The sequence below is a fragment of the Lissotriton vulgaris genome, chromosome 5 (genome assembly GCF_964263255.1).
Source record: "Lissotriton vulgaris chromosome 5, aLisVul1.2, whole genome shotgun sequence".
Lineage (NCBI taxonomy): Eukaryota > Metazoa > Chordata > Amphibia > Caudata > Salamandridae > Lissotriton > Lissotriton vulgaris.
The window spans coordinates 1,171,593,268-1,171,616,468 of NC_141693.1; the positions used below are offsets into that span (position 1 = coordinate 1,171,593,268).

The 23,201-nt window shown below is 47.0% G+C and overlaps 1 protein-coding gene across 1 annotated transcript in view; it reads left to right on the forward strand.

The window, feature by feature from the left end:
- Window positions 1–23,201, forward strand: part of BAG3 (BAG cochaperone 3) — a 106,323-nt gene that overhangs the window by 52,039 nt on the left and 31,083 nt on the right. The window contains exon 2 of the mRNA XM_086922938.1: window positions 8,658–9,008. Within this exon, the coding sequence (XP_086779064.1) occupies window positions 8,658–9,008 (351 nt within the window). The remainder of the gene's footprint in view (window positions 1–8,657; window positions 9,009–23,201) is intronic.

The window sequence follows — 23,201 nt, forward strand, 5'->3', positions numbered from 1 at the left end:
TCGCAGTGCGAGATGCAGAAACATAAAATGGTATTTTAAATACCATTTTATGTTGCTGCTTCTCGCACTGCTAGAAAGCAGTAAGGTATGCCTGGTTGGGGGCGGGCCGGTGGGCGGGTTGGGGAGGAGTGGCTTGCCTAATGCTGTGGGTCCTGACTGTTTGGTCGGCCCTCTGGGGCCAACCAAACCAGTGATGCGCACTTTGCCTTTTCTCTATGTAGGCATAAAAAAATATATATAATATTACCCTCGGCCCCGCGAACCCGCGCGTTACCCCCACACCGGCCCCACACTCGCCCCACACTCGCCCCACACTCACTAGTCATGCCGGCTGCAACTGCATGTTGGGCTACTTTATTTTTCAAATGATTAGACTGGTTCTTCCGGATGTATGCCAACCAAACAGTATGTATTTTCGTTTTAATAAATGAGAAACCAACTTGTTGTAGACTGAATTCTTCCCAGCACTGTGCCTGGAAGTACGTGGGATGTGCAGTGACATGCAGGTACAGGGCAGTTAGTGCACCTCACAATTTTTGAACAACTGACAGTCGTGGACCTCAGAGTGGACCAGGCGTGCACCTCAAGCCGTAGGCGTGTTCATAGCTTCCCACACCTCAGAGGGCGCTGCTCAATGAATGCTTCCTGCTGTGTCTACTGCTATATTCCAAGGGCCGCAGAGCCGCCACGTGGGACACTTTGTCGGATTTTTAAAGACCAGAACTCTTGCCACATCGTTGGTGTCTTGTGGAGCCACAAGGATCCCTGAGAGAATGTGCAAGCTCTAGAGAGGGCTACTCACGAGCACAGCTTTCACAGGCTCTGTCAGTGACTCACCATCTTGGCAGCAGACGTGTATCGGACGCTGGGTATTGGATACGTTTACCTATTTTATTGTACTGGTCTTCATAGGTATGGACATAATGGGGCACAAACTGAGATCATTTAGTTCATGTGGTTACATTCTCTGGTGTGTTTTGCGTTCCAGCAAGGAAACTTAAAAATTGGGACTTTAAAATAGGGTTCTGACAGGGATGCATTCTGGAAAGTATGTAAAACCACAAGGCACAATTCAGAGGCAAGTCTTCACAGCACGCTTTTTAAGGAAGAAACTGAAATTTAAATATTTCGTTAAATTTTCCAACTTTTACAGATACAGCTGTAAATGTCTAGCCATGAAGCTGTGCGGTTCTATCAGTACAGCTCTAGCAGTTTTTTAAAGAATATTTCTTTATTTGAATCTGCAACTGTCATGACATAGCTAACTAAGTGTCACTGTTAATGTATTAAACCAATTACTCCAGTTGGGCCTGAAATAGTATGTACAGTGACCATGGTGGGCTCACCAAACTATCACATGTCCAACTATGAGGGTGGTTGAGGGTATGCTCAACTATGTGGCTGCAGACTATATGAAAAAACAATATTTTTTTGGTTTGTTTGAAGAAGAAAAAATAAAGAAAAATATTCCAGCAGTAGCATATGTAAACAAAAAACTACACTCCGCAAGGAAAGGGTGTAGTACCACAGGCTGTTACTAGGTGTCCCTGTGGAGTTGTAAAGGGATCGCTATTAGCCACAAAAGATACTAGGGCTGCCCGTGGGCATCCTAGAGCTGCCAGTGCAACACAGCATACTACCAGTGCACAAACTAGGACTGGAAAAACACACTATCTTGCAGGGCTAGAGGGATGTTTATAGACCATGCCTAAGTATTATCCCCCGTAGAAATCAACGAACAACTACAAACTTAGGGGTCTCCAAAGGGATCCAGAAGTGATCCGCTACTCAAAGTAACCTTATCAACAGTACAAGGGTACGATGACAGTGACACTCACAGACCAGATCACAAGATGTGAAGAACCAATAACGTGAGTCACCCCTGGTTTAGGATTCCCATCAACGGTCTTGTGATGATCAATATTATCATTTGGTAATCCTTATTGGGTATTGTGTCTCTAGATCATTAAGAACTACAGACTCCTAAACTGTGAGGTCATTCTGTAGTCCCCAGTAATCTAGTGAGAGCTTGAGCGCGAGGCCAGGTCGCGGGGCATGGATGCCTCCAGTGGACAGACTGTATCTACCCCGATACTATCTTGGGTGGATGCGTTCTTATGCCATAGTTCTCGATGGTCAAACTTGAGAAAGTCCGCAAAGCGGGACTACTAAACTACCAAAATGGCCGACGTGACGTCATCCGGTAGTTTGACTCAGGCGAGTCTCGCGAGAATTCGAGCGGGATGCCGGGAATGAGCTGGCGATCGAGGAAGTGGGTTTACTGAGCACCGGGTGGTGTGGTTAAGTCCTGACTATAGCGATGGGCATAGGTACCAGTCTAAGTGCCAGATCAACCATCCTGGCAATGTTGTAGAAAGGTCTGCCTGTGTAGGCGGCGACTAGGCCACTCCCCTGCATGGGCTGATAGACTGGACGACACCTACCAGCACAGTGAAGTAGTCAGTGCACAGGAGAGACAGTGCCTCCCCCTGACTCAGTCACGGCCAGAGACAACGACGGACAGGTAGGAGTATTGGGCCACCTGGTCTAACAGTTTGTTTTCCTTTGTATCTTTGTATCAGGCTATTCATCACCTTGTCAGATTAATTGCTGGACCAAGGGTTGATTGAATTTAACAGCTTGTTCAGCCTGTAGTTGATGGTGGAATGGAGAGAGGGTAGTTAGGAGTATCTTTAGATGGCTGTTAATGAGCTCCATACACAGTATTTTGACCGCCAGAGTAAATTAATGTTTGACCTCCTGGTCTTTGTAATTTACACAGCCGGTTTGTGTTATTGTAGAGCGGGGTCTCACATATCCTGAGCCAGGTCCAGGAAGAGGTGAGGTCCACTCCCCGGACACCCTGGGTGAGTAAGCGAATAGATTTTATTTTTGTAAACAATATTATGTTTATCACAGACCAGAGGAGCTGATTGTGACCTTCCTTTACGTTTGTCCTCCTTACACAGTATAATTGCAACCAGGTGCCGAAGAGAGGAGTTGACACAGTTTATGGAACATTATATCCTTTACTGGTTTTCACTTGTGTGTTTTTTTATTTTTTTCACACTTTATTCACTTGTAAGCAGTAGTAGATTATTTGAACAGAGACCCTGACGAAAGCCAGAGGAGTGAACCTTTAGTGGCTGAAACATGTTGGTCTCCTCGCAGCTATTTGTGTGGACTGCGTTGATGATACTATACTGTTCTTGTTTTTATTAGGGAAGGGGCCAACAACTATTAAATTTACCTTGGTTGAGCTCCCTATCCTTTTTTAGACCACCACTTACATATATTTTTACACTGCACTTCCCATCACTTCAACATCATGTGGTAGTACCGAGTGATTGTGGGTCGCTACCCCGTATCTGGTTATCTGGGTATGCCGGTCTCAATGATCTAGAGACACAATACCCGATAAGGATTACCAAATGATAATATTGATCATCACAAGACCGTTGATGGGAATCCTAAACCAGGGGTGACTCACGTTATTGGTTCTTCACATCTTGTGATCTGGTCTGTGAGTGTCACTGTCATCGTACCCTTGTACTGTTGATAAGGTTACTTTGAGTAGCGGATCACTTCTGGATCCCTTTGGAGACCCCTAAGTTTGTAGTTGTTCGTTCCCACAAACTAGGACTGCCAGTGCATTGACAGCGTGCTTCCAGTGCACATCCTAGGGATGCCAGTGCATTCACAGCGTGTGTGAATGCACTGGCTCAGGGGTTAGAGGCGGCAGACCCGGAAGCTGAGATCGGTCCTGGACCAGGGTTCAATTCCCCGCCTCGGCGGGTCTTGGGCTAAAAATTCCACGGACTCGATAATTCTCGCTCCGGTGCCTTCTCGACTCTCGGGTTCACACTCTGCGACTCTGGGCAATAGCTTGCTTAATCTCCACAACGGCCCCTCGCGGCGGGATGCCTGGCTTTCACCTTGTGGATACCCTGCTGGGGCTATCTCACAGGGGAATACCAGGACGGGTTCCCTAAGCAAGCGCCGGGAAACCCACTGCGGGTAGCTGTGCGCTATATAAGCTCAAATACATTTACATACATTTACAGCGTGCTTCCAGTGCACATCTTAGGGCTGCCAGTGCACATCGTAGAGTTTTGCATATTTGTAATGCGGGACCTGTTGAATGTGCATGGCAGAGAAGCAGTGACTACCAAAAGATGGTCCCAACATCTAACCTTGAGCTTCCACCTGCACTGCCTGGACAAAGACAAGATTGTCCCCAAACAAAATACACATTCTGTGGAGTCTCTGTGCTATATTCGTGTTCGGTGTCTTAATTCATCAACCTTGCTGGAACAGATAAGAGTATGAGAGATGATGCTGTAATCATTTGGATAGCCAGGTAACTGAGGCTCTTTCTGTAGCTTGAATGTCCTACCTCATTTAACTCAACCAGTCCTAATAGAATCCGCGTATTCCCAGCTGGGAATACTATATCACCAAAATGCAAATCTCCTACCTGCAAAGGGGAACATCCTCCCCACAGCTGCAGTCCTAGTAGTGTGTGTGTTAACCTGTTCATAGGAGAGCAGATTAGATGATGAAACAAACTCTGGTTTTGCCAGTGTGAAGGATGAGCCCTCCAATGTCCTACGTGGATAGACCGGTTAGATGAGCAAGTTCCAACTCCCTGAAGACTGGCCTGTGGTTCTGTACCTGGCTGTGAGCTGGTGAGAATGAGGGCTATTGTGGCAATGTTATCCACAGGGCAGTAGGCCTAGTGGTGATGTGATCTGTGTTACCCACTTAGTGCTCTGCTAGGAGGCCGGTGAATATGCGTTTCTGTTGCCACCCCACCGCTTTTCATTGCAAGCTGATGCTTTTTGGGGCAGGTTGAGGAAATTATGACCCTGGGAAAACTGCGTTCTGCTGGTTCAGGGCCAGCCTGTCGCTGACCTGTTCAATTATTTTATTCCATTTGAGTTGTGAGGACCTGTTACTTATTTAGAACCTTAAGACCTCTCTGACTCATGCCGCCATCTTTGTAGGGCAGAGAGCAACAAGCGGAACTGCCACATTGACAGACCCCCTCAATGTTTTTCGCAGGTACTTTCTACCCCTAACTCTTACAAGGTGACTTAAACATTTTGTTTTTAAATACACAAAGGAAGGAAAGAAGGTGCTCATCCAATCAGATTCCTGTGCATTCTGTCACCACCGATCTCAGACATGGAACCCCCCCAAGTGTGTGTGCCAGTTCGACCAATTGGGCGTACCACCAAGGGTCTTTTATGCATGAAGGCAGCACTGATATACTTTTTTTAGGATGATCAATAAAGAATAGAAAAACATTTTGCAAAATGTACCCTTAAATGTGTTTTTCTTAATTCCCTAATCAAGCTAGCAAGAGTAAAACAGAGCGGCATAGTTCCCACCCTACCACCCACATGCTAACGGAGCATCCTGTTTTCGTTCAGTATCCAGATCGTGCATCAACCTAAAATTAATCTGACTAATCAGTGTGAAAATACACGACATGGGCTGGACAACCTCCCATTCATCCTGAGCGTTGCTCTCTTGTTTTTTATTTTCCAGCTCACGTTTTTTCTGCCTTTAATGAGTCACCGTCGCTGCTGGAAGGAAGTGATGCGACATACAATTGTTGCATTGTGTTCCCTACGATGAAGCTTGTAATTCTAGTTCTATTTTATTGCCTGTTCATGAAACAGTTCTAATTAACCCCTTGAATGCACGGTGGGCGTGTGCTGATGACGTCTGGGGGCCGTCATAAACCTGCCTACTCTTTAGAAGTGCCGCACAGGCGCAGAATCGCAGCCGCACGCAAGGGGTTAAGGCTAGAAATCTCAACGCGAGGGAGGCTTGGTCTGTACATCTGATAATGGTATGTAGGGACTAAAAGCGCAAAACTCATACCTGCAATGTCAGAATCTCGAAAGAGGTGACTGAGTACAATGTTTGGTGCCTTCGAGTGTGGTTTCCCATCTGCAGCAGTCTAACCTGTATTTGGCGGGGTTGGGGTGCAGACAAACACTGACCACTTGTGTGTGTGAAAAAGGCTGCTTTATTAAAACAGGTGCACATTACAAAATTCCTTGGCCACTGCCTTGCAAAACTAAAAGCTTGCCATACATCGAGAGATCTATCCCCTATCCCACTCACACCCCTACCATCCCCCCAAACATGCCCAGCCTGCAGATAACTCATTAACTTTATTGCATTTCATCATTTCCCAATTGAATTCCCTCAGCATCCTATGAGCATCTATATGAACCTGTAAATAACCAACTGGCACATGCATCAACGTAGGCTTTTGCGATTCCTTCATTGTGATTATTAAGGAATCGCAAAAACCTATGCATGTAGGAATCGCTATAAAATAGCGATTCCTGCACATTCCTTAATTGCTACTCGCAAATTGCTAGTCGCAATTAAGGAATGCTGTCCCATTCATTCCTATGGGCCTCCAGAATTGGAGATTGCATGAGCAATTTGAGAGTACCAGTAGGTACTCGCAAATTGCTCATGCAAATTCAAGGGTGTCAAAATGACACTATGTTGCACCCTTGAAATTGATCTGTGCACATGTGTGTGCGCGCAACATGAAACTTTGAAAAATGCACAAAGGTGCATTTTTCAAAGTATTTGCAAATTACCATGAAGTTCAACTTCATGGTAATTTTTTTATGCATTGCATTTAAGGAATCTCAATTTGGGATTCCTTAAATGCAATCGCAATTTAAAGAATTGCAATTTAGAGATTTCTTAAATTGCAATTTTTGTATTTGGGATGATGCATCCCAAATGCAAAAATAATGGTCGCAAAGGGGCAGATTCTGAGAATCTGCCCGTTTGCGACCGGTTTTCCCTTTGATGCATGTGCCTTCATATGTCCTAAAGTGAACCTTTAACAACCTGCCTACCCTACCCTCTCCCTGAACTGGATCCCTAACTAGCAACTCCGGCAAACTCCTGTCAAACTTTTCATGCTCCCCCACAATGCTCCTGTTAAAGCAACAGCGTACACAGACCCTTACTCCAGTACTCCTGTCTCCACGCACGGCCACAAACATTCCAGGACTTGACTCTCCTTCCGAATCACTGCCAGCCCCTAGACGGGCTTAACCTTTGCCCTACCATTATTTGGACTGTTTGAGTGCGAAGCGCACTCAGTATGTCTCCGAGGCGGCATTTATTAAGCACCCTCCAGTGCAGACCAATAAAAGATGCAGGTGGAGCGCATGACTGGTGTTGAGAGTTATGCTGGAATATAAAAAGATTAAGTTATACTGGAATATAAAAAAATTAAGTAACTAATACATAATTTAAACTTGGAACGGTTATAGTCCTGCCAATAGCCAACCAGATTAATTTTACTAATTGTAATGTGGCAGATACCACCTGCAAGCAAATAAAATGGGGAGTATCAGATAAATAGTTCTCCGCCCGCTGCCTTAGGAATATGTCCAAATTAGTGTCATCTGCCGAGACCTGGCACAAGAAACTGCTCTAGTTCCATTACTGTCTGATCTAAGGTGTGAATTTAAGAGAAAATACATATTTTCTTGGAGCTGGAAGCTAAGCTACAACGAAAACAATGGTTACATTAAGGATTACATTTATTTCTTATAGTTTAGAAAATACGTGTATTCATTGAAGAACTTGTTTCCAGATTATTTATCTGCTAAAAATACACACACTGGAAATGGTTATAAATTATTCACTCAATAAAAATCATTTTACTTGGTACTTCCAAAGATGGGGAGTAAACCTCTCACTCCCCCTTTCAGGACCATATCTGGCTCCTTAGCTGTCAGGTCTAGCCTAGCTGTCTTCTGTGCTTCATTCTTTCTAAATATCTCATGCATGGTTGTTTATGGCTTTTTCTATACATAAACGTCACTGATGTAATATTTTTTTTTTTTACTTTGTGTTTGATGTGTAATTTTTTATATTAGAACTCTATACAACATCTTCCAGCATTAAGACTGTCGAAGAAATACCACCAAGATATCAAGTTTACTTTGACAGCACATAACTATTGTCTCTAAAAGCATTCATTTTGTACGGACACTATTTGTAATATGCATGGAGTTGGTGTGCCATAAATTGGATCATTTGCTTAATTTAGCTTGTTGCGAATGGTGTCTGTCAATCTCTATGAATATTTTATCTTATTCAAAGCCAGGATATAAAAGGACTTGAACACTTGCGAAAGGAATACCCAGCAGCCAAAAGGCGGGTCAGTTATGACGCTGGCCCAAAAAGAATCTATTATTTTGATTCATTTTTGCTAAACTGTTTATCAACAAACAAATACAACAAGAAAACACAGTGTGTTGCTAATATAGTATGCTGGTGTCGCTGTCTGGTCGTAAGAGCAAAATTATGGAACCAGAACGACTTGGGGCTCAGATTTTCTCCTGGGAATTCGAGGTACTCGTGAAGTAACTTGGAGACACTATGCCAAAGAGGACTTCCTCCAGGACTGTTCAGAAATCAGTTTTTTCTATTCAACAATTAAAATATAACATATCGACATTGCCCTTAAAAAATGATTCTGTTGAAATGTGAAAAACGTATGTTAACTTAGTGAGATGTAAATGTAATCTGTTTTTGTCTATTCATTTTAGTTGCTTTGCCAGACCCAGTCTTCTTATTGATTTTTTCTTCTTTTTTAGGAGAATCAACCTTTGCCGAATGGCCAATTTCGGGATGGAACTAAAGAAGGCGGTACCTACCCCCAGCTAAGGCCTGGCTACATCCCGATTCAGGTCCTACACGATGGCTTAAGTAACTGCCAGCGCCACCCATACTATGGCCAGCACCGGCCTGGCATGGAAAGAGTTATGGTGGAACCAGGCACGTCACCCCTGCGCTCACAGTCACCGATGCGCTCACAGTCACCTCTATGGAGCAGCGGGCGGTCTCAATCGCCAGCACGAGGCATTGGTGATGCGCCCCAAATGGAAAAGGCAAGTGGACAGACGGCTTCAATGGGACAGAGCCCCGTCTCTCATCAGCGGCCGGAGGTAAGCTGCCTGCAGGAATGTGCCTAGCTCTTTCCTAATGGTATTTACTGTGTGTGTTCCAGGATCTTTTAAGTTCTGAATGTAAGTTATCTTCATGTAACCTGACGTTATAGCTTGACATTGGTCATAATGCAACAGGATAGGGAGAACCTGTTAAGGGTTTGAAACTTTTCTTTCCCCATTTTTGGACATTATTTTATTTTTGAATAATGGGAATTTTATTTCAAACTCTTGGGCACGTTGCTGAGGTTGTGAAATCTGTCTTTATATTTATATGAGCCTAGGACCATTATGCTTGAAACTTTAGACAGATTTCCATTTAGGGTTAATTGAAGTATTCTTTTGATTGTAAATCTGCTCAAAATGAGCGGCTTCTTTGCAAAAGTTGATGTTTTACTGGGTTTTAATGCACTTACATTTTTCCAAACATCATTGTGGCCATTTTCGGCTAAACGAGTATTGTTTCCAGAATGGATAACTATTTCCCACCCCGTCCTGGATTTTTTTTAAGAGTGTTCTAGTTTATTGGGAGAGAGGGGTGGGGGAGAGTGAGCAGACCCAAAAACCATTGAAGTGTGAAAAAGGCCGCTTTATTGGAACAGGTGCACATTTACAAATACACAAACTCGGCAACCGCCTCACAATCTAAACCACAACCAAAGTTTTGTTCGTTTTTATTTCAAACCCCAAACCCCGCCCCCACCCCACACCCTCCATCACACCCGCCCCCACCCGTACATACCCAACACAAAACCATACAAACCCCAATAACATTATAACATTATAACATCACCTATCAAATACAAAATATCACATCACCGATTATAAACCAACTGATCATATCCCCCGACCCATATTCTCCGAACCCCACCTCAATCAGTATGAAACATCCCCCAACAAGATCCGATTACAACTAACGGGTCCAAACCTGGCCCAAAACTGACAATCACATAGCAAAACCGCCACGCACCTGTCCCAAGCGACAAAAGAACAACGTCAAACCCCATGCACACATGTCCCAAACAGCAGCCAAAATAGAAATAAATACACGAAACAACCCCCAAAAGAGGGAGGGAGGGAGGGACAAAAATTCTAAGCTCAACCGGCCACCAGGTCACCAAGCCCAAAATGGTGCCCAGAAAAAGGGGCCCCGCCCATTTATAGGGGGGCGCACAATACAACTAAAAACCAGCCCAAAAAACGCCCAAATAGAATCTGCTAGAAGAAATACCCCCACCCAGATCTCCCAAACCGCCCGGGGGAGGAGACCTCCCGGGGGTCGGCTGCCCTCCCCCAAGCCCCCCTTGGGAGAGAGGGGTGGGGGAGAGTGAGCAGACCCAAAAACCATTGAAGTGTGAAAAAGGCCGCTTTATTGGAACAGGTGCACATTTACAAATACACAAACTCGGCAACCGCCTCACAATCTAAACCACAACCAAAGTTTTGTTCGTTTTTATTTCAAACCCCAAACCCCGCCTCCACCCCACACCCTCCATCACACCCGCCCCCACCCGTACATACCCAACACAAAACCATACAAACCCCCATAACATTATAACATCACCTATCAAATACAAAATATCACATCACCGATTATAAACCAACTGATCATATCCCCCGACCCATATTCTCCGAACCCCACCTCAATCAGTATGAAACATCCCCCAACAAGATCCGATTACAACTAACGGGTCCAAACCTGGCCCAAAACTGACAATCACATAGCAAAACCGCCATCCAGAAAGCCGTGGGGTGAAAGACTGATTCGGAGAGAGCCCCACCTTTCTGCCCCCCCCACAGACCTAAAAACAGGGGAGGGGGGGGGGGGTAACCAAAAAGAGAAGGTAAGACCAAAGCCTAAACGCAAACGACCACTTATTCACCAACAACCTGTTGCACAGTCAGACAGCGAGATAAAACTTCCCGCAGCTCCAGCAGATATAAGTCCATACCCATCCGGGACAAATGGACACCGTCCCCCCTAAAAAATTCCACCGCATCATATTTGATGTCACTATGGACGATACGACCGAAACCCAAATCCCTGCAGAAACGGGAAACCTCCAGATTCACTTTCCTCCGAGATTTATCCACCGCCTTCGGTTTCACCGCATTCCTCCAAACCCTCCTTGGCACCATTTCAGTCCACAGAACATGACAACCCGACCACTGTTTATGCAATAAGGCCAAGTCTTTTTTGATCGCCCGAAGCAGGACAACCCCTTTTATTGAACCCAAGTCATTTTCTCCTAAGTGAAGAACCAACACATCCGGGCAAACCCCCCCTACCAACCAAGAATTCAAAGCAGGGATCATTTCCTTCCATAACATACCCCCCCTACCCTTCCAAACCACATTAAACAAACGATCATTGAAACCCAAGGATGAACCAAAATAACTTTGACGAGCTTGCACTTGAGCTCTCTTAACGAAGGAATGGCCCACGATCCACACTGTAATGAAAGCAGCCCGAGGACCAGCCACAGAACCTGAAAAAGAAAACAGAATCAGACAGGCAAAACAGATGAAGACGCCAGCGCTCCAGCAGCCTCATTTCGAACATAGCGCCGAAAGCAATCAGAAGTCCAGCGCCCCAGGCCCATGATTTCCTCCCTCGACCAGCCCCTGTGGAAGGCCTCCGTGGCCGCCCCAATCCTGAAGGAGTGAGTACCGTATAATGACCCATCTAAACCAATATGTCGCAGCGCTTTCCGCAGAACCATGCGCAGTTGATAATTCGACACACATGAACCATTTAAATGTCGAAAAACTTGGAGGTCTAATGACCCACCCGACATTTTCTTCCAACAAAGAGCCCATCGTAAAGGGCACGTTTCCGGAGGGGACACCGCCTCCAACCAGACGCCTTTACCCATACTCCTTTGATCCGTTTTTGAGTGGGAGAGCCAAATGTGGACCCCCCTTTTCGACAGTTGAACATTCCCCCACAGAAGGCCAGGAGAGGTCTTGTTGCCAAGCAATTCAGACACACGAAAAGCTCCAAAAAACATCCACACCATCAACGTGGCGAACAAACACGCTTCCACTCGATCAGAACACACAGCCGGGAGTACAGAAATCACCTGAAACAGCTTCTGCCACGACAAAGGAGATCGCAAAGTACGAACAGCACCTCTCTCTCTAGACCACCCTTCCAACATTCTCCTACCCAACTCCCCAGCCGACGGAGAGTAACCCCACAAAAGCTTACCCATGAAAGAAATACCCGCCAGTTTGCCAGAAATAGTAATTCTAGACAAATTCTTATCCATCATACACAAGATGAACTGAACCACATCCTCAGACCGTCGCCAATCCTGCTCCCTCCAACACGCACCCGACTCCAAAAACTCTGTCCAGGCTAACTCATACGCTGTCCTCGTGGAAGGGGCCAAGGAACCTAAAACCAGTTGAAAGACCCGGTGTTGCCTACCGTCCACAGGTGGTCCGGCATGGGAGTCGGCTCCTCGTCTGCCTCCAAAGCAAGCCCACGGAATCTCTCCCACTGTGAACGAGACAAAGCATCTGCAATGTCATTGTCCACGCCAGGAACGTGCAGGGCCCGAAAACAGATATCATGCTTCAGACAACCCAACACAAACACTCGAAGGAGCTTCAAAATCTGGGGATCTCTGGCCGACTGTTTGTTAATTACCTGGACCACAGCCATATTATCAATCCGGAAAAGAACCTTTTTGTGGGCCAGATCCCCACCCCACAGAGTGACAGCAACAACCACAGGAAAAAGTTCAAGAAAGGCAATACTCCTACCACCATTCATCCATTGCACGGGCCACTGTTGGGCACACCACCTTCCTTGCCAGTATAGACCAAAACCCTCACTTCCAGCAGCATCAGAGAAGATCTGTACATCCCAACACCAATCCACCTCCCGACACAAAGGCACACCATTGAAGGAATGTAAGAAGAAGACCCACATGCGTAAGTCCTCTTTCACCCCCGCGGACAGCCTCACCCGATGATGTGGAAGGGAATGACCAGACAAAGCTTTGCCCAACCTCCTACAGAAAGTCCTACCCGCCCTGACCACTCTGCAGGCAAAGTTAAGGTGTCCCAGCAAAACTTGTATCTCTTTCACAAACACTTTCTCTTTTCCCAACATGATTCCAACCAATTCAAGCATTTTCTGTTTCTTGTCCAATGGAAGACGAGCTTGCATCAAATGTGAGTCAAGCTCGATCCCCAAAAAAGACATGGTCGCGCAAGGACCCATGGTCTTCTCAGGGGCCAAAGGTACACCTAAATAACTCATCAAGGACTGAAACGATGTGAGAGCCGCTTGGCAAACCAACGAATTGGCAGTACCCACAAAGAAGAAATCGTCCAAGTAATGAGTGACTAGTTCATGGCCACTCTGTTTAGTAAACCACCATTGTAGAAACGTACTGAAAGTTTCAAACAACGCACAAGACATGGAACAACCCATTGGCAACGCCTTGTCCACGTACCATTTTTCAAGAAAATGGATGCCCAGAAGACACCAGTCTTCAGGATGGACTGGAAGGAGCCGAAATGCGGATTTGATGTCGCATTTTGCCATCAGAGCATCAGGGCCCGCCGTGACAACCAGTTGCATAGCCACATCCACTGAAGAATAAGATACCGATGCAGCTTCGTTGTCAATGAAATCATTTACCGACCCACCTTCAGGCCATGATAGATGTTGAATGAGCCGGAACTGACCAGGCTCTTTCTTGGGGACCACACCAATAGGGGATACAATTAAGTTCACCAGAGGCCAATCATCAAACGGGCCCACCATTCTTCCCTCACTCACTTCCTTGTCCAATTTTGACTGTATAATGGCAGGGTGTTCACTTGCCGACCTCAAATTCTTGGACCAACGTCTCAAACGAGGTCCCTCATACCCCAAACGAAAACCAACTTGGAAACCCAACAACAAGACTGACCGCAGCTCGGCAGGCTCGTAATCCCGCAAAGCAGCAGCCAATTGATCAACATTAACCGGTGTACGAGCCTTTGGGCCCAGCACCGGATGAAGACTTCCCTCCCCTGGGAGCTGAAGGTTGCTGTGGTGGCACGAAAGTTCCTGAACTCTGTTGGGAAACCTGGGGACCCCCGGAAGTCCTAGGACCCCAGCAACGGGATAACAGATGGTTCTTCCTACCACATTGTGAACATTCGTGACGGAATTTACAGAACTGTCTAGTACAAGTCCCGCTGTTAAAATCCCAACACGTGCCGGTAGGCGACTGGGTGGTAGAGTTGGCCCCCACCCCTCCCCGGGTGGGACGGGACTGAAAGGGACGATAGACTAAAGGAAGACCACTGGCTGTAAAAATTGTTTTACCAGAGGCAGACGAACCCATCGTGTGCTGCCAAAGGTCAGAGTCCAACTCACCCCATTTCGCCTCGGGATCCCAAGCCATACGCGCCCTAAACTCCTCATCATATTGAGCCCAAGCGTAATCATTCCTAGTCAGCTGAGCCTTACGGATAACATCCATGTACTTAAATAATGACACGCAGCGCTCAGGGAACTTTTCGCAGTAGACGCTGGCATAAATTAAAAAGGCCGCCGTCCAGTTTTCGATAGTCAGAGGTACTTTAGGGCGTTTTGCCAATTCAAACTCCTCCTCCTTGGAACCCTCTTTAGCACGAACCTCCCTGTGTAGCAATTTTAACAGTTCCACATACTCACCGTTCCATATCCTTTCCTTTGTACTCAGCATCAAATGAGCCCCCAAAGGCTTCGTAACACCCATATACGGCAACTTTTTGATTTTTAGTTCCTTACTGTGAAGTACATTTTTAGTAGTGCCCAAACCAACAGTGGACGTGCCGCTATCCACTTTTTCACCTGTATTGAGTTCATCCCCGTTTGTACCCACACCTTGATCCCTGACAACACGTCCTTTGTATAATTTACCATCCTTTTCAGTAGATATTAAATCTACACCAACACCAATAGAAACCATATTTGGCCGCACGGCCTGAACCACAGTCTCACCTGGGCGTAAAAGAGGCGGTTGACTGGCTTCCGTCCTCCACTCTGTCTGTGCACCGTCGTCCGCCCTCCGAGGAGCCCTCACCGAGGGGCCGAGCACTCGTGGCCTTGACGATTCCGCACGACTCCGAACCACCTGTTCCTGTAACATACTATGAGAAACATTAACATGCCCCCCCCCAGACACAATCTCACGAACTTCACCCTCTTCAGGGCTGTCCTCATCATAATCTAAAATGAGCGATTCCTCTAACTGAGGAGGGGCAGTGACAACCACCGAAGTCTGTCTTGGCTCCACCGTGTTCGATCGACCATGGGCCTTACCAGCCCTCACGCTTGACCTTGGCGGGGATGACGACTGAACTCGTCTATACATCCCCCCGCCAGTTCCACTGACAACCTGTTGATGTCCTGTAAAAGATAAGCCAGCATTATAACCACCACGTGGCACAAGAGAGGTCGTGCGTAACCCGCTCCCATGTACAACGCTGGATTCCACCGCCGAGGCCGTGAAGGTCGCGCTGGACCTGGATGCACCGCCCATGTTGAAATCCCTCGTTGGGGCCATCGAGGTCGTAGGAAACCTGCGTGTGATGGCCGCGGCGGGATCCCTCGATGGTATGGGACGTGCCGCGCCAGGCTCCACCCGCACTTCTCCTCGGCGTACCTGGGCTGCCTGCCGCCCTGCCAAGTCTGCTGCCGCAGGTCGAGCTCCCTCCTGTAAAGAAAAAGGCCGGACTGGTGTGCCGGGTCCCTTACTAAAACCAACTCTACGTGCAGAAGACAAACCGCCAACAGTAAACCCACCACCCCTGCCAGACACCTCGAAACTCCCCGAACCAACAGCACTTTTTCTTTTTAGAGCATCGCAAAGCCGAGGAGACGGAGGACAAACCTCTTCATCTGAACTAACATCCAACATAGCCTGAATAATCCGCGACGCAGGCCCCTGAGCAGCAAAATCCTGAACCCCCGAATCATCAAAAGAACCCCTAGATGCAGGCCCCGAAACCCCTTGCATACCAGGACACTGAAAATCCCCGGCCAACCTATAAAAAGAACCTTCTCCAACCTCATGTTGCTGAACAAAACCATCTCCACTCCCGTCCCCCCCGAGGGGAAGGCCTTCTACCACTTCCAACGGGCGGCAACTCTCCACTGAAGCGCCCGCCCCATACAAATCCCCTCCAAGTAAAGGAACGTCAGTCCGCCCAGAACCCTCCCCCAGACCCATCTGGGCCCATTCCCCCTCCCCCAAAGAACCGCTACCTACAGACACAGCCTCCCCTCTGACAGACCCCGTGGGAGAAAACAATAACGGACTACTCAGATCCCTCCCCACAGACCGTACAAGCACACCAGGGCCCTCAGACCTGACCCCCCCAGGACCCGATACCAAAGGCCGCGCGATGGACACACCAACCGAACCACTGTCAACCGTTACTGGGACCTGAACCACATGGTGGCGAATAACGCTCAAGGGAGCGACCACCTCCTGTACGTCCTGACCCGTAGCACCCCGTAACGGCTGCCGCGCCACAGGAACCACATTCAAAATGGCCTCCGCCCCCCCCAACTCGGTGATGTCAGCACCCGCACCCGCGGAGGCCGAAGCCGAACGCCGCGTGCAACCACGTTGCCTGGAAGCACGACGGCCCCGCAAAACGGGAGCAGAGGCCGCCCTTTCACGCAAACCAACATTAGAAACCTCCCCCACCACAGGAGGAAAACCACCTTCCCCAACCACTTCCACCAACGATGCATCCAAAGAAACAGAAGGATCTGAAGAACCAGAATCACTCCCTCGACGGGCCCTAGAACCCGCCCGCCGAGTCCTGGAACGACCCCGTTCACTTACCCCGTCCTGCCTCCGGCGTTTCGGAGAGTAGCATGCTGCCACCACAGCCGACACCCTCGCAGAGGCCTCCCGCTGGGGGCGCGGGGGCTCGGTCTGACCCCGGTCGCCAATGACCAGGTCCAAACGCCCCGCCTCGCTAAGCAGGCGAATAGCCTCCAACACTCGATAATCTTCACCAGCCATAATATCGAAGCAGAATAGCTACAAGGAAAATTAACGAAATACCAAAATACTGACAAAAATTCTAAGCTCAACCGGCCACCAGGTCACCAAGCCCAAAATGGTGCCCGGAAAAAGGGGCCCCGCCCATTTATAGGGGGGCGCACAATACAACTAAAAACCAGCCCAAAAAACGCCCAAATAGAATCTGCTAGAAGAAATACCCCCACCCAGATCTCCCAAACCGCCCGGGGGAGGAGACCTCCCGGGGGTCGGCTGCCCTCCCCCAATCCCCCCATGGGTGAAAGAAGCATTTATAGTCCTGAAATGATTTTAGGTCAACCTTGCCCTGTAATATACAAACATGTTACTGATGCTTTGCTGTCTGCACGATGATTGTTCTGAGGCACTTAAAATGAAACACGCAGAGGAATCTGCCCCTAGAGATCACGCCCGGTTTAGGAGAGCAGGGCTCGCACGAGAAGTAGATAGTTGAATAGCATGGAAGCCTCGAGGGGAACGTTTGGCAGTGGTTTTGGTGAATAAGGTTGTGGCATGTTTTAATCAGGGGGCTACTGGCAGGTAATCATGTGTACCAACAGCACAGACTCTAGGAGCGCTGGGCACAGGGATTCCTTCTCCGGTTACTAATGGTTGTACACAACTATTACAATAAACGCAGTCATGAACTTTCTCAGCTTTCCACAGTTTCGCTCTCCCTCCATTTCACTTTTCATACCCTGAGGTAAACAAGCATTGGAAATGCAATAGGGCGCGCATTAGGAAAGTTTGAGCTATTGGTCTTATAAATGAATTTTTTTTATTTATGTGTTTTTTTTTAAAATAGCTAAATTAATTTTGAGTCATATGTCCTTTTGATACTAGGTGAACGCAATGTACTTTTCATTTTTGTAATGAACTGGTCCGTGTCTTTTTTATATCACAGAAATGTGTGCTTCCCCCTGGGTGTGTTCCATATGTGTACTGTGTGCGTTCGTATTGTGTGTGTTTTATGCATGTGTGCTTTTGTGTACGAGTATTTACTTCTGGCCCTGACCATGTGCATTTGCATGTGCGTTCGTATGTGTGCTTCAACGTAATCTAGTTTGAATGACTTTGTGTGTTTCTGCGTTTGTGTGCTTCTTTGTATACGTAAGTGTAAATTGTGTGTTATTGATTGTGCTTCCCTGTATCTGTGTGTGTGCCTAACTGTACCTGTGTGTTTTTGCCCTTCCTTTTATCAGTGTGTGTATAAATAAATAAATATATATATAATGTATATGTGTGCACTCTGTAGTATTCTTACCTTACTGTTCCAATAGAATTGTTATTGTATATTCCTGCTTCTACGTTCTATATGTGGGAGTTGGGTAGTCAGAATACATCACACTCCTCTGTAAATTGTGCACGGGTAGGCTTAACTGTATCACTGTGTACGTGCGCGTGCTTCCGTGTACCATTGTGTGTGTCTGTGTGTATAATATGCCGCCTGTACCTAACCCGTGTGCCGTGTCTCGGCAGTGTGTACTTTCAGCTCTACGTTGGGCAGAGGGGAGGGACAGCGCCACTCAGATGGTGTATTTGTAATAATTTTCAGTCACAAACGATACAGTTTTAACGCCCGGTGTCCGCTACGGCCAGTCCGGCTCTGGTTGAAGGTAGCGCCTTAAGTTGTAGTCGTTCAGAAAGTTCTTCTGGCAGAGAAGTTCACACGTTTTCATTAGGTATAATAAGCAGAGGACAATGTTTTAATCGTGTTACTCTCACAGGTGACTTGGGATAATCTCTACCCGCACCTCGGTACAGCGCTCCGATGCATTTTACTTGGCCGGCGCTATATAAATCTACCGACATGTAAATGTACACATTCGAACACGGCCCAGAAATCACCCAGTGCGCTCTGTCACTGAAGTGCATGACGGTTCTGAATGCGTAGGGAATGTGATCCAGGGTGGGGTGGAAAGGCCTGTGAAGCAGGGAGTGGTGCAGAGGGCGTGTTACACCGAGTGTAGTGCAAAGGCTGCGGAGAACCAGGTTATGTAACATAATGAAACACGGAAGGTGTTGTCAAGGGCGCGACTCTATCCAGTGCTGTACTGTGTATGGCACAGTGTAACTGAGTGACTGCACATATGACTGTACATGAGTGTGCAGATTAGTGAGTAAGTCATCACCTGAGTGACTGGACAAGTGACTGACTGAGTCAGCCAATGAGAGACTGCTTCTTCGTGTGAGTGAGTCGAAACGGAATGGTTTATAGATGGTGGAAGAGCTGCTTATCTCTTATGGAGATAGATTATCTGGGGGGAGGAAGGGCTCCTAATGGGAAGTGTAGTCGGGGAGAAATTAAGAAAAAAGCTGAGCAGGGAGGGTGTTATTGCGGCTATCTGTTTGCCCGAGGGGAGGAGAAATGCCGGCCTGAGGCAGAGCACACGCTGAGAAGCTTGTGGGAGGGGGGCTGGGCTGCCTTTGATCTGGTAATGCCAGGCAGGCAGGCAGGCGGCTGGTGGCATTGTGCACGCACTTTTTAGGGCTTGCGCTTGCGCAATGACCTAAAAAGCACATGCACTTGAAGGAATCGCCAGTGGAATCGCCAGTGGTGGTTCAACACTGGATAAGCCGTAATAGAGCTTCGCCAGCGATGCGCAGAAGCGCATCAGCAGGCGAGCCCTAAAAAGGTGCCAACCGTGAACACTAGGAAATTCCCAGGTTGGATATTTTAATATTTATGTGCGCTATTTTTAACAAACATCCTTAGCTTTCTTCCACAGGATTGTTTTGTGTTCTTATTATGTGCTTCAGAGACTCAGGAAGGAATATTGTCCTCCCAATCCGTCCTTTTTGGACAATGTGCCATGAAGTGCCTTTGAGAAATTCACTGCCTAGTGTCAGCTTTTCAGTGCATTTATTCTCCATTTCGGGATTTCTTCAGCAGCTCTTGCCCTTTGAGTTCTCTCATTGATACTTCTTTTCCCATCCTGGTGTGTTCCTAGTTTTCAATGAGCTGATTTTTGAGAATTACATTTTCAATACATCACGAGTGCTTAATTAAGCACAGTGCAATGAATTTAGTTGGAGTTGAACTGATGCCAATACTTACAATCCAATTTGCATACAAAGTTTATTTTGGATTAAAAACATAAAGAAATCCCAAAATTAAAGATAGTCTTCATGATAATAGGGCTGTAGGGTTTTGCAGATAATGCCATAATTTAATCCACATGCTTGTCCCCTAGCGTACAGCACCACTTTATTTTTTAATAACCCCATCCATTAGCATGCACATCTTTTAAGGCATGTTTTTGGAACTAAGAGTCAGCAGCCAGTGGGATGGCAGTGGTTGGACTTGCTCAAGGCCTCAACAGCAGGCTAAAGGGCAAGCTGATAGCAATCAGTTCTGGCCATATCAATTAGGCAACATGCAAAAGGCTAGCACTTCAGGAGGGCAGAAAGGCAGGTGAGTAGTAATAGCTAGGAGCGACAAGCATCAGTAACACAAATTACCTCCGAGTAGGGACTGTGGCACGCAGTGAACACGTGTTAAGTGGCCGTGATAGGCACATTCTCAAAGTGACGTTAGGTGTCCCTTGAGCACGAAAACTGTATATCTGCTGCACCTGTTCTGCTGCATTATTGAAACCTGATGACTAGTGAAGAGTGCATCTTGCTTAAATGTCATTGCTGGGCCCAAGGAGAAGTTGTCATAGCAACCCCAATGACAACATCATGCCAGCATCGTAGTTTCTTATCTATCTCGGTTCCCTTTCATTCAGCATTGCATTGCAGCATTGTGATTGGCTCTAGGGATCCTCAGCATGGGTGCTTCCTGTTCTTGGAACACCGTCCGGTAGAGATGACGGTGAGACGATGGTGGAGAAGCGCGGCAGGCGCTATATTTTTTTTCTTCTTTTTTTTTACACCCCTCTTACTCCCATCACCCCACGTCCCTTGCCCCGCCACCACCGATCCATACCGGCCATGTTTTTGCTAGAATAAGTGAGTGATAATTATAATCTAAAAATGATGGCACACGCTTTATTCTACAGTGTGTGTAGACCTCAGCTCGGGCCTGTTCCCCATCCCCCCTTGAATGCAAAGCTAATAATAACACTCAGCACTAGCCAGCTTAGGTAAAAAACTATGGTGGATGACTGAATGATTCACTGGATTGGATTGTGTGACATAACTTCATAAGCTCTGCGCTTTTCCGTGTCAACGCGCCCATGTTTAAAAATGAAATATACACGCATGCGCACTCCCTCCCCAGCTCCGACCTACTATGCGCCTCGTTTCCGTTAAATCCTTAATACTTTTAATAATGTGTGTGAATCTGTGGACCTCTGTTGTGGTTGACGAGTCACCCCCATGTTAAAACAAGGACTCGTGCCCCTGATTTAGACAGAATGGCCCAGGTTAACACAGTGTTCCTCTGTGTTACGATATTCCCAGATACACGCAGTGTGTTATGTTGGCACATTAACTGGGTTTTGGGTGTCGTCCCCTCTTGCTCTGTCTCCTATATGGCTCAGTGTTTCCCATTTGCTAATGTCCCCTGTTGGCCTACTGCCCACAGCTTTCACTGCTCATACATTCTCTCACAAGCTGTTTAATCCTATGTGTGTTGTGTGAAGCCACGGGCCTCCGTTCGGCGCTGGTGTACCTCAGGATCAGAGTGCCAGCCTGAATGTGTGTTTTGTTTGTGATTCAAAAGAGCATGGGCCGCTTCAAAAACAAACACACATTCAGACAAGGCAAGCTGCAGCCGGCCTATAGAGGAACAAAAGGCGGACCTGGCATGTGTCCTTTCTTTGGGCCCAGGGCCTCTTTGGCGATGGTAGGTGTTCACTGGTGATGCGTCCTCCTCTGTCTGAATCTGACAGCTCGGCCCTCAAGCGCGAGGAAGCCAGAAGGTTCCAGAAACAACCATTGTCCATATACTGGGGTGAGCTGACCTATATGCAAGATAATGACACTGGGGAGGTAGCAATGTACAGACCTCAGTTGCTGCCCTGGAAACGAATGCCCTGCTCAAGATACTGTTGTGGTTTAAGCCTCGTCCTATGCCCCCCACCAACACCTTAAAGGCACTGCAACCCGAGATCAACACATTTGTGCGGGAAAGGAAAATACCCTTTATGCACCATAAGTTGATATACAGAGACACAGCAGAAAGAGGACTCGGGGTCACCAATGTCACTCAATATTACTTAGCAGCTCAACTAAGGTTCATGGTGGAATTGGGTCTAGCAGAGCCTGAAAAGCACAGGTGTTGCATGGACCGGGCAATTGCAGGCACTCATACTTTGTAGGTTCCCTGGCTGCCACGAAGACATATGGCTTGGGGCCTCATGTTTCAGATTCAGAAAAATGCATATTGTTGTATGTGATGTCGGAGTATTCTGTGTTGGAATACTGGGGGCGTCATAGGGATTTGGAGTGTTGAGGGTGGAATGTACGGGGAGGCTGGGAGACGGTTGAGGAGTCGGGGATTTGAAGAAGTGGATGTTGTTTTTCCCTGACTGCAGAGTTGCCAATAAAGTGCTTAAAGTTGATAATTGACTGAGACCAATCTCTACAATTTTGGCGGCTACATTGTATTTAGAGTGGAGAATGAGGCTCGCTAGATCTCAACTGCTGCTGGGTTCTAGAGTTTGTAATTTCTTTGCATATCAGCCACTTTGAGATGGCTGCACACTTGTCCCAAACACTCTGCATTAGGTATTGGCTTCAGAGTTGATGCTATATTTGACCAAGCCATGCAGAGGCTATTTTATGGCTGAACCCTGTGAGGTTTATTATACCTGCCTCGTGAAGAATTTCCAATCAGTACTGAAGAAGGATTAGCTATGCACATGAAAGTGCCAGTTATGCAACATGTGCTCCAAATCAAACTTTTTCCTTTCCCCTTATAGAGACTCCCTCTGTCCCTGGTCCTAAGTCTGGGTACATAATGACAGATATGGACATTAATTCACATAAAGGAAACAGTGTCCTTATAACACACCTGCAAATTGAGGGTTTTCTTTTAACTGTAATTGCCCCACTCCCTTCAATTAATAACATAAAGAAAAAGTCTCTTATACCTCAGGGTTATGTGCCAGGTTTTCTCCTTTATGGATTGGCCTAATGCCAGGCCTGTCCAAGAATACTCATCTGTACTTCTTCATCAGTTCTTCAACTCAGGCCT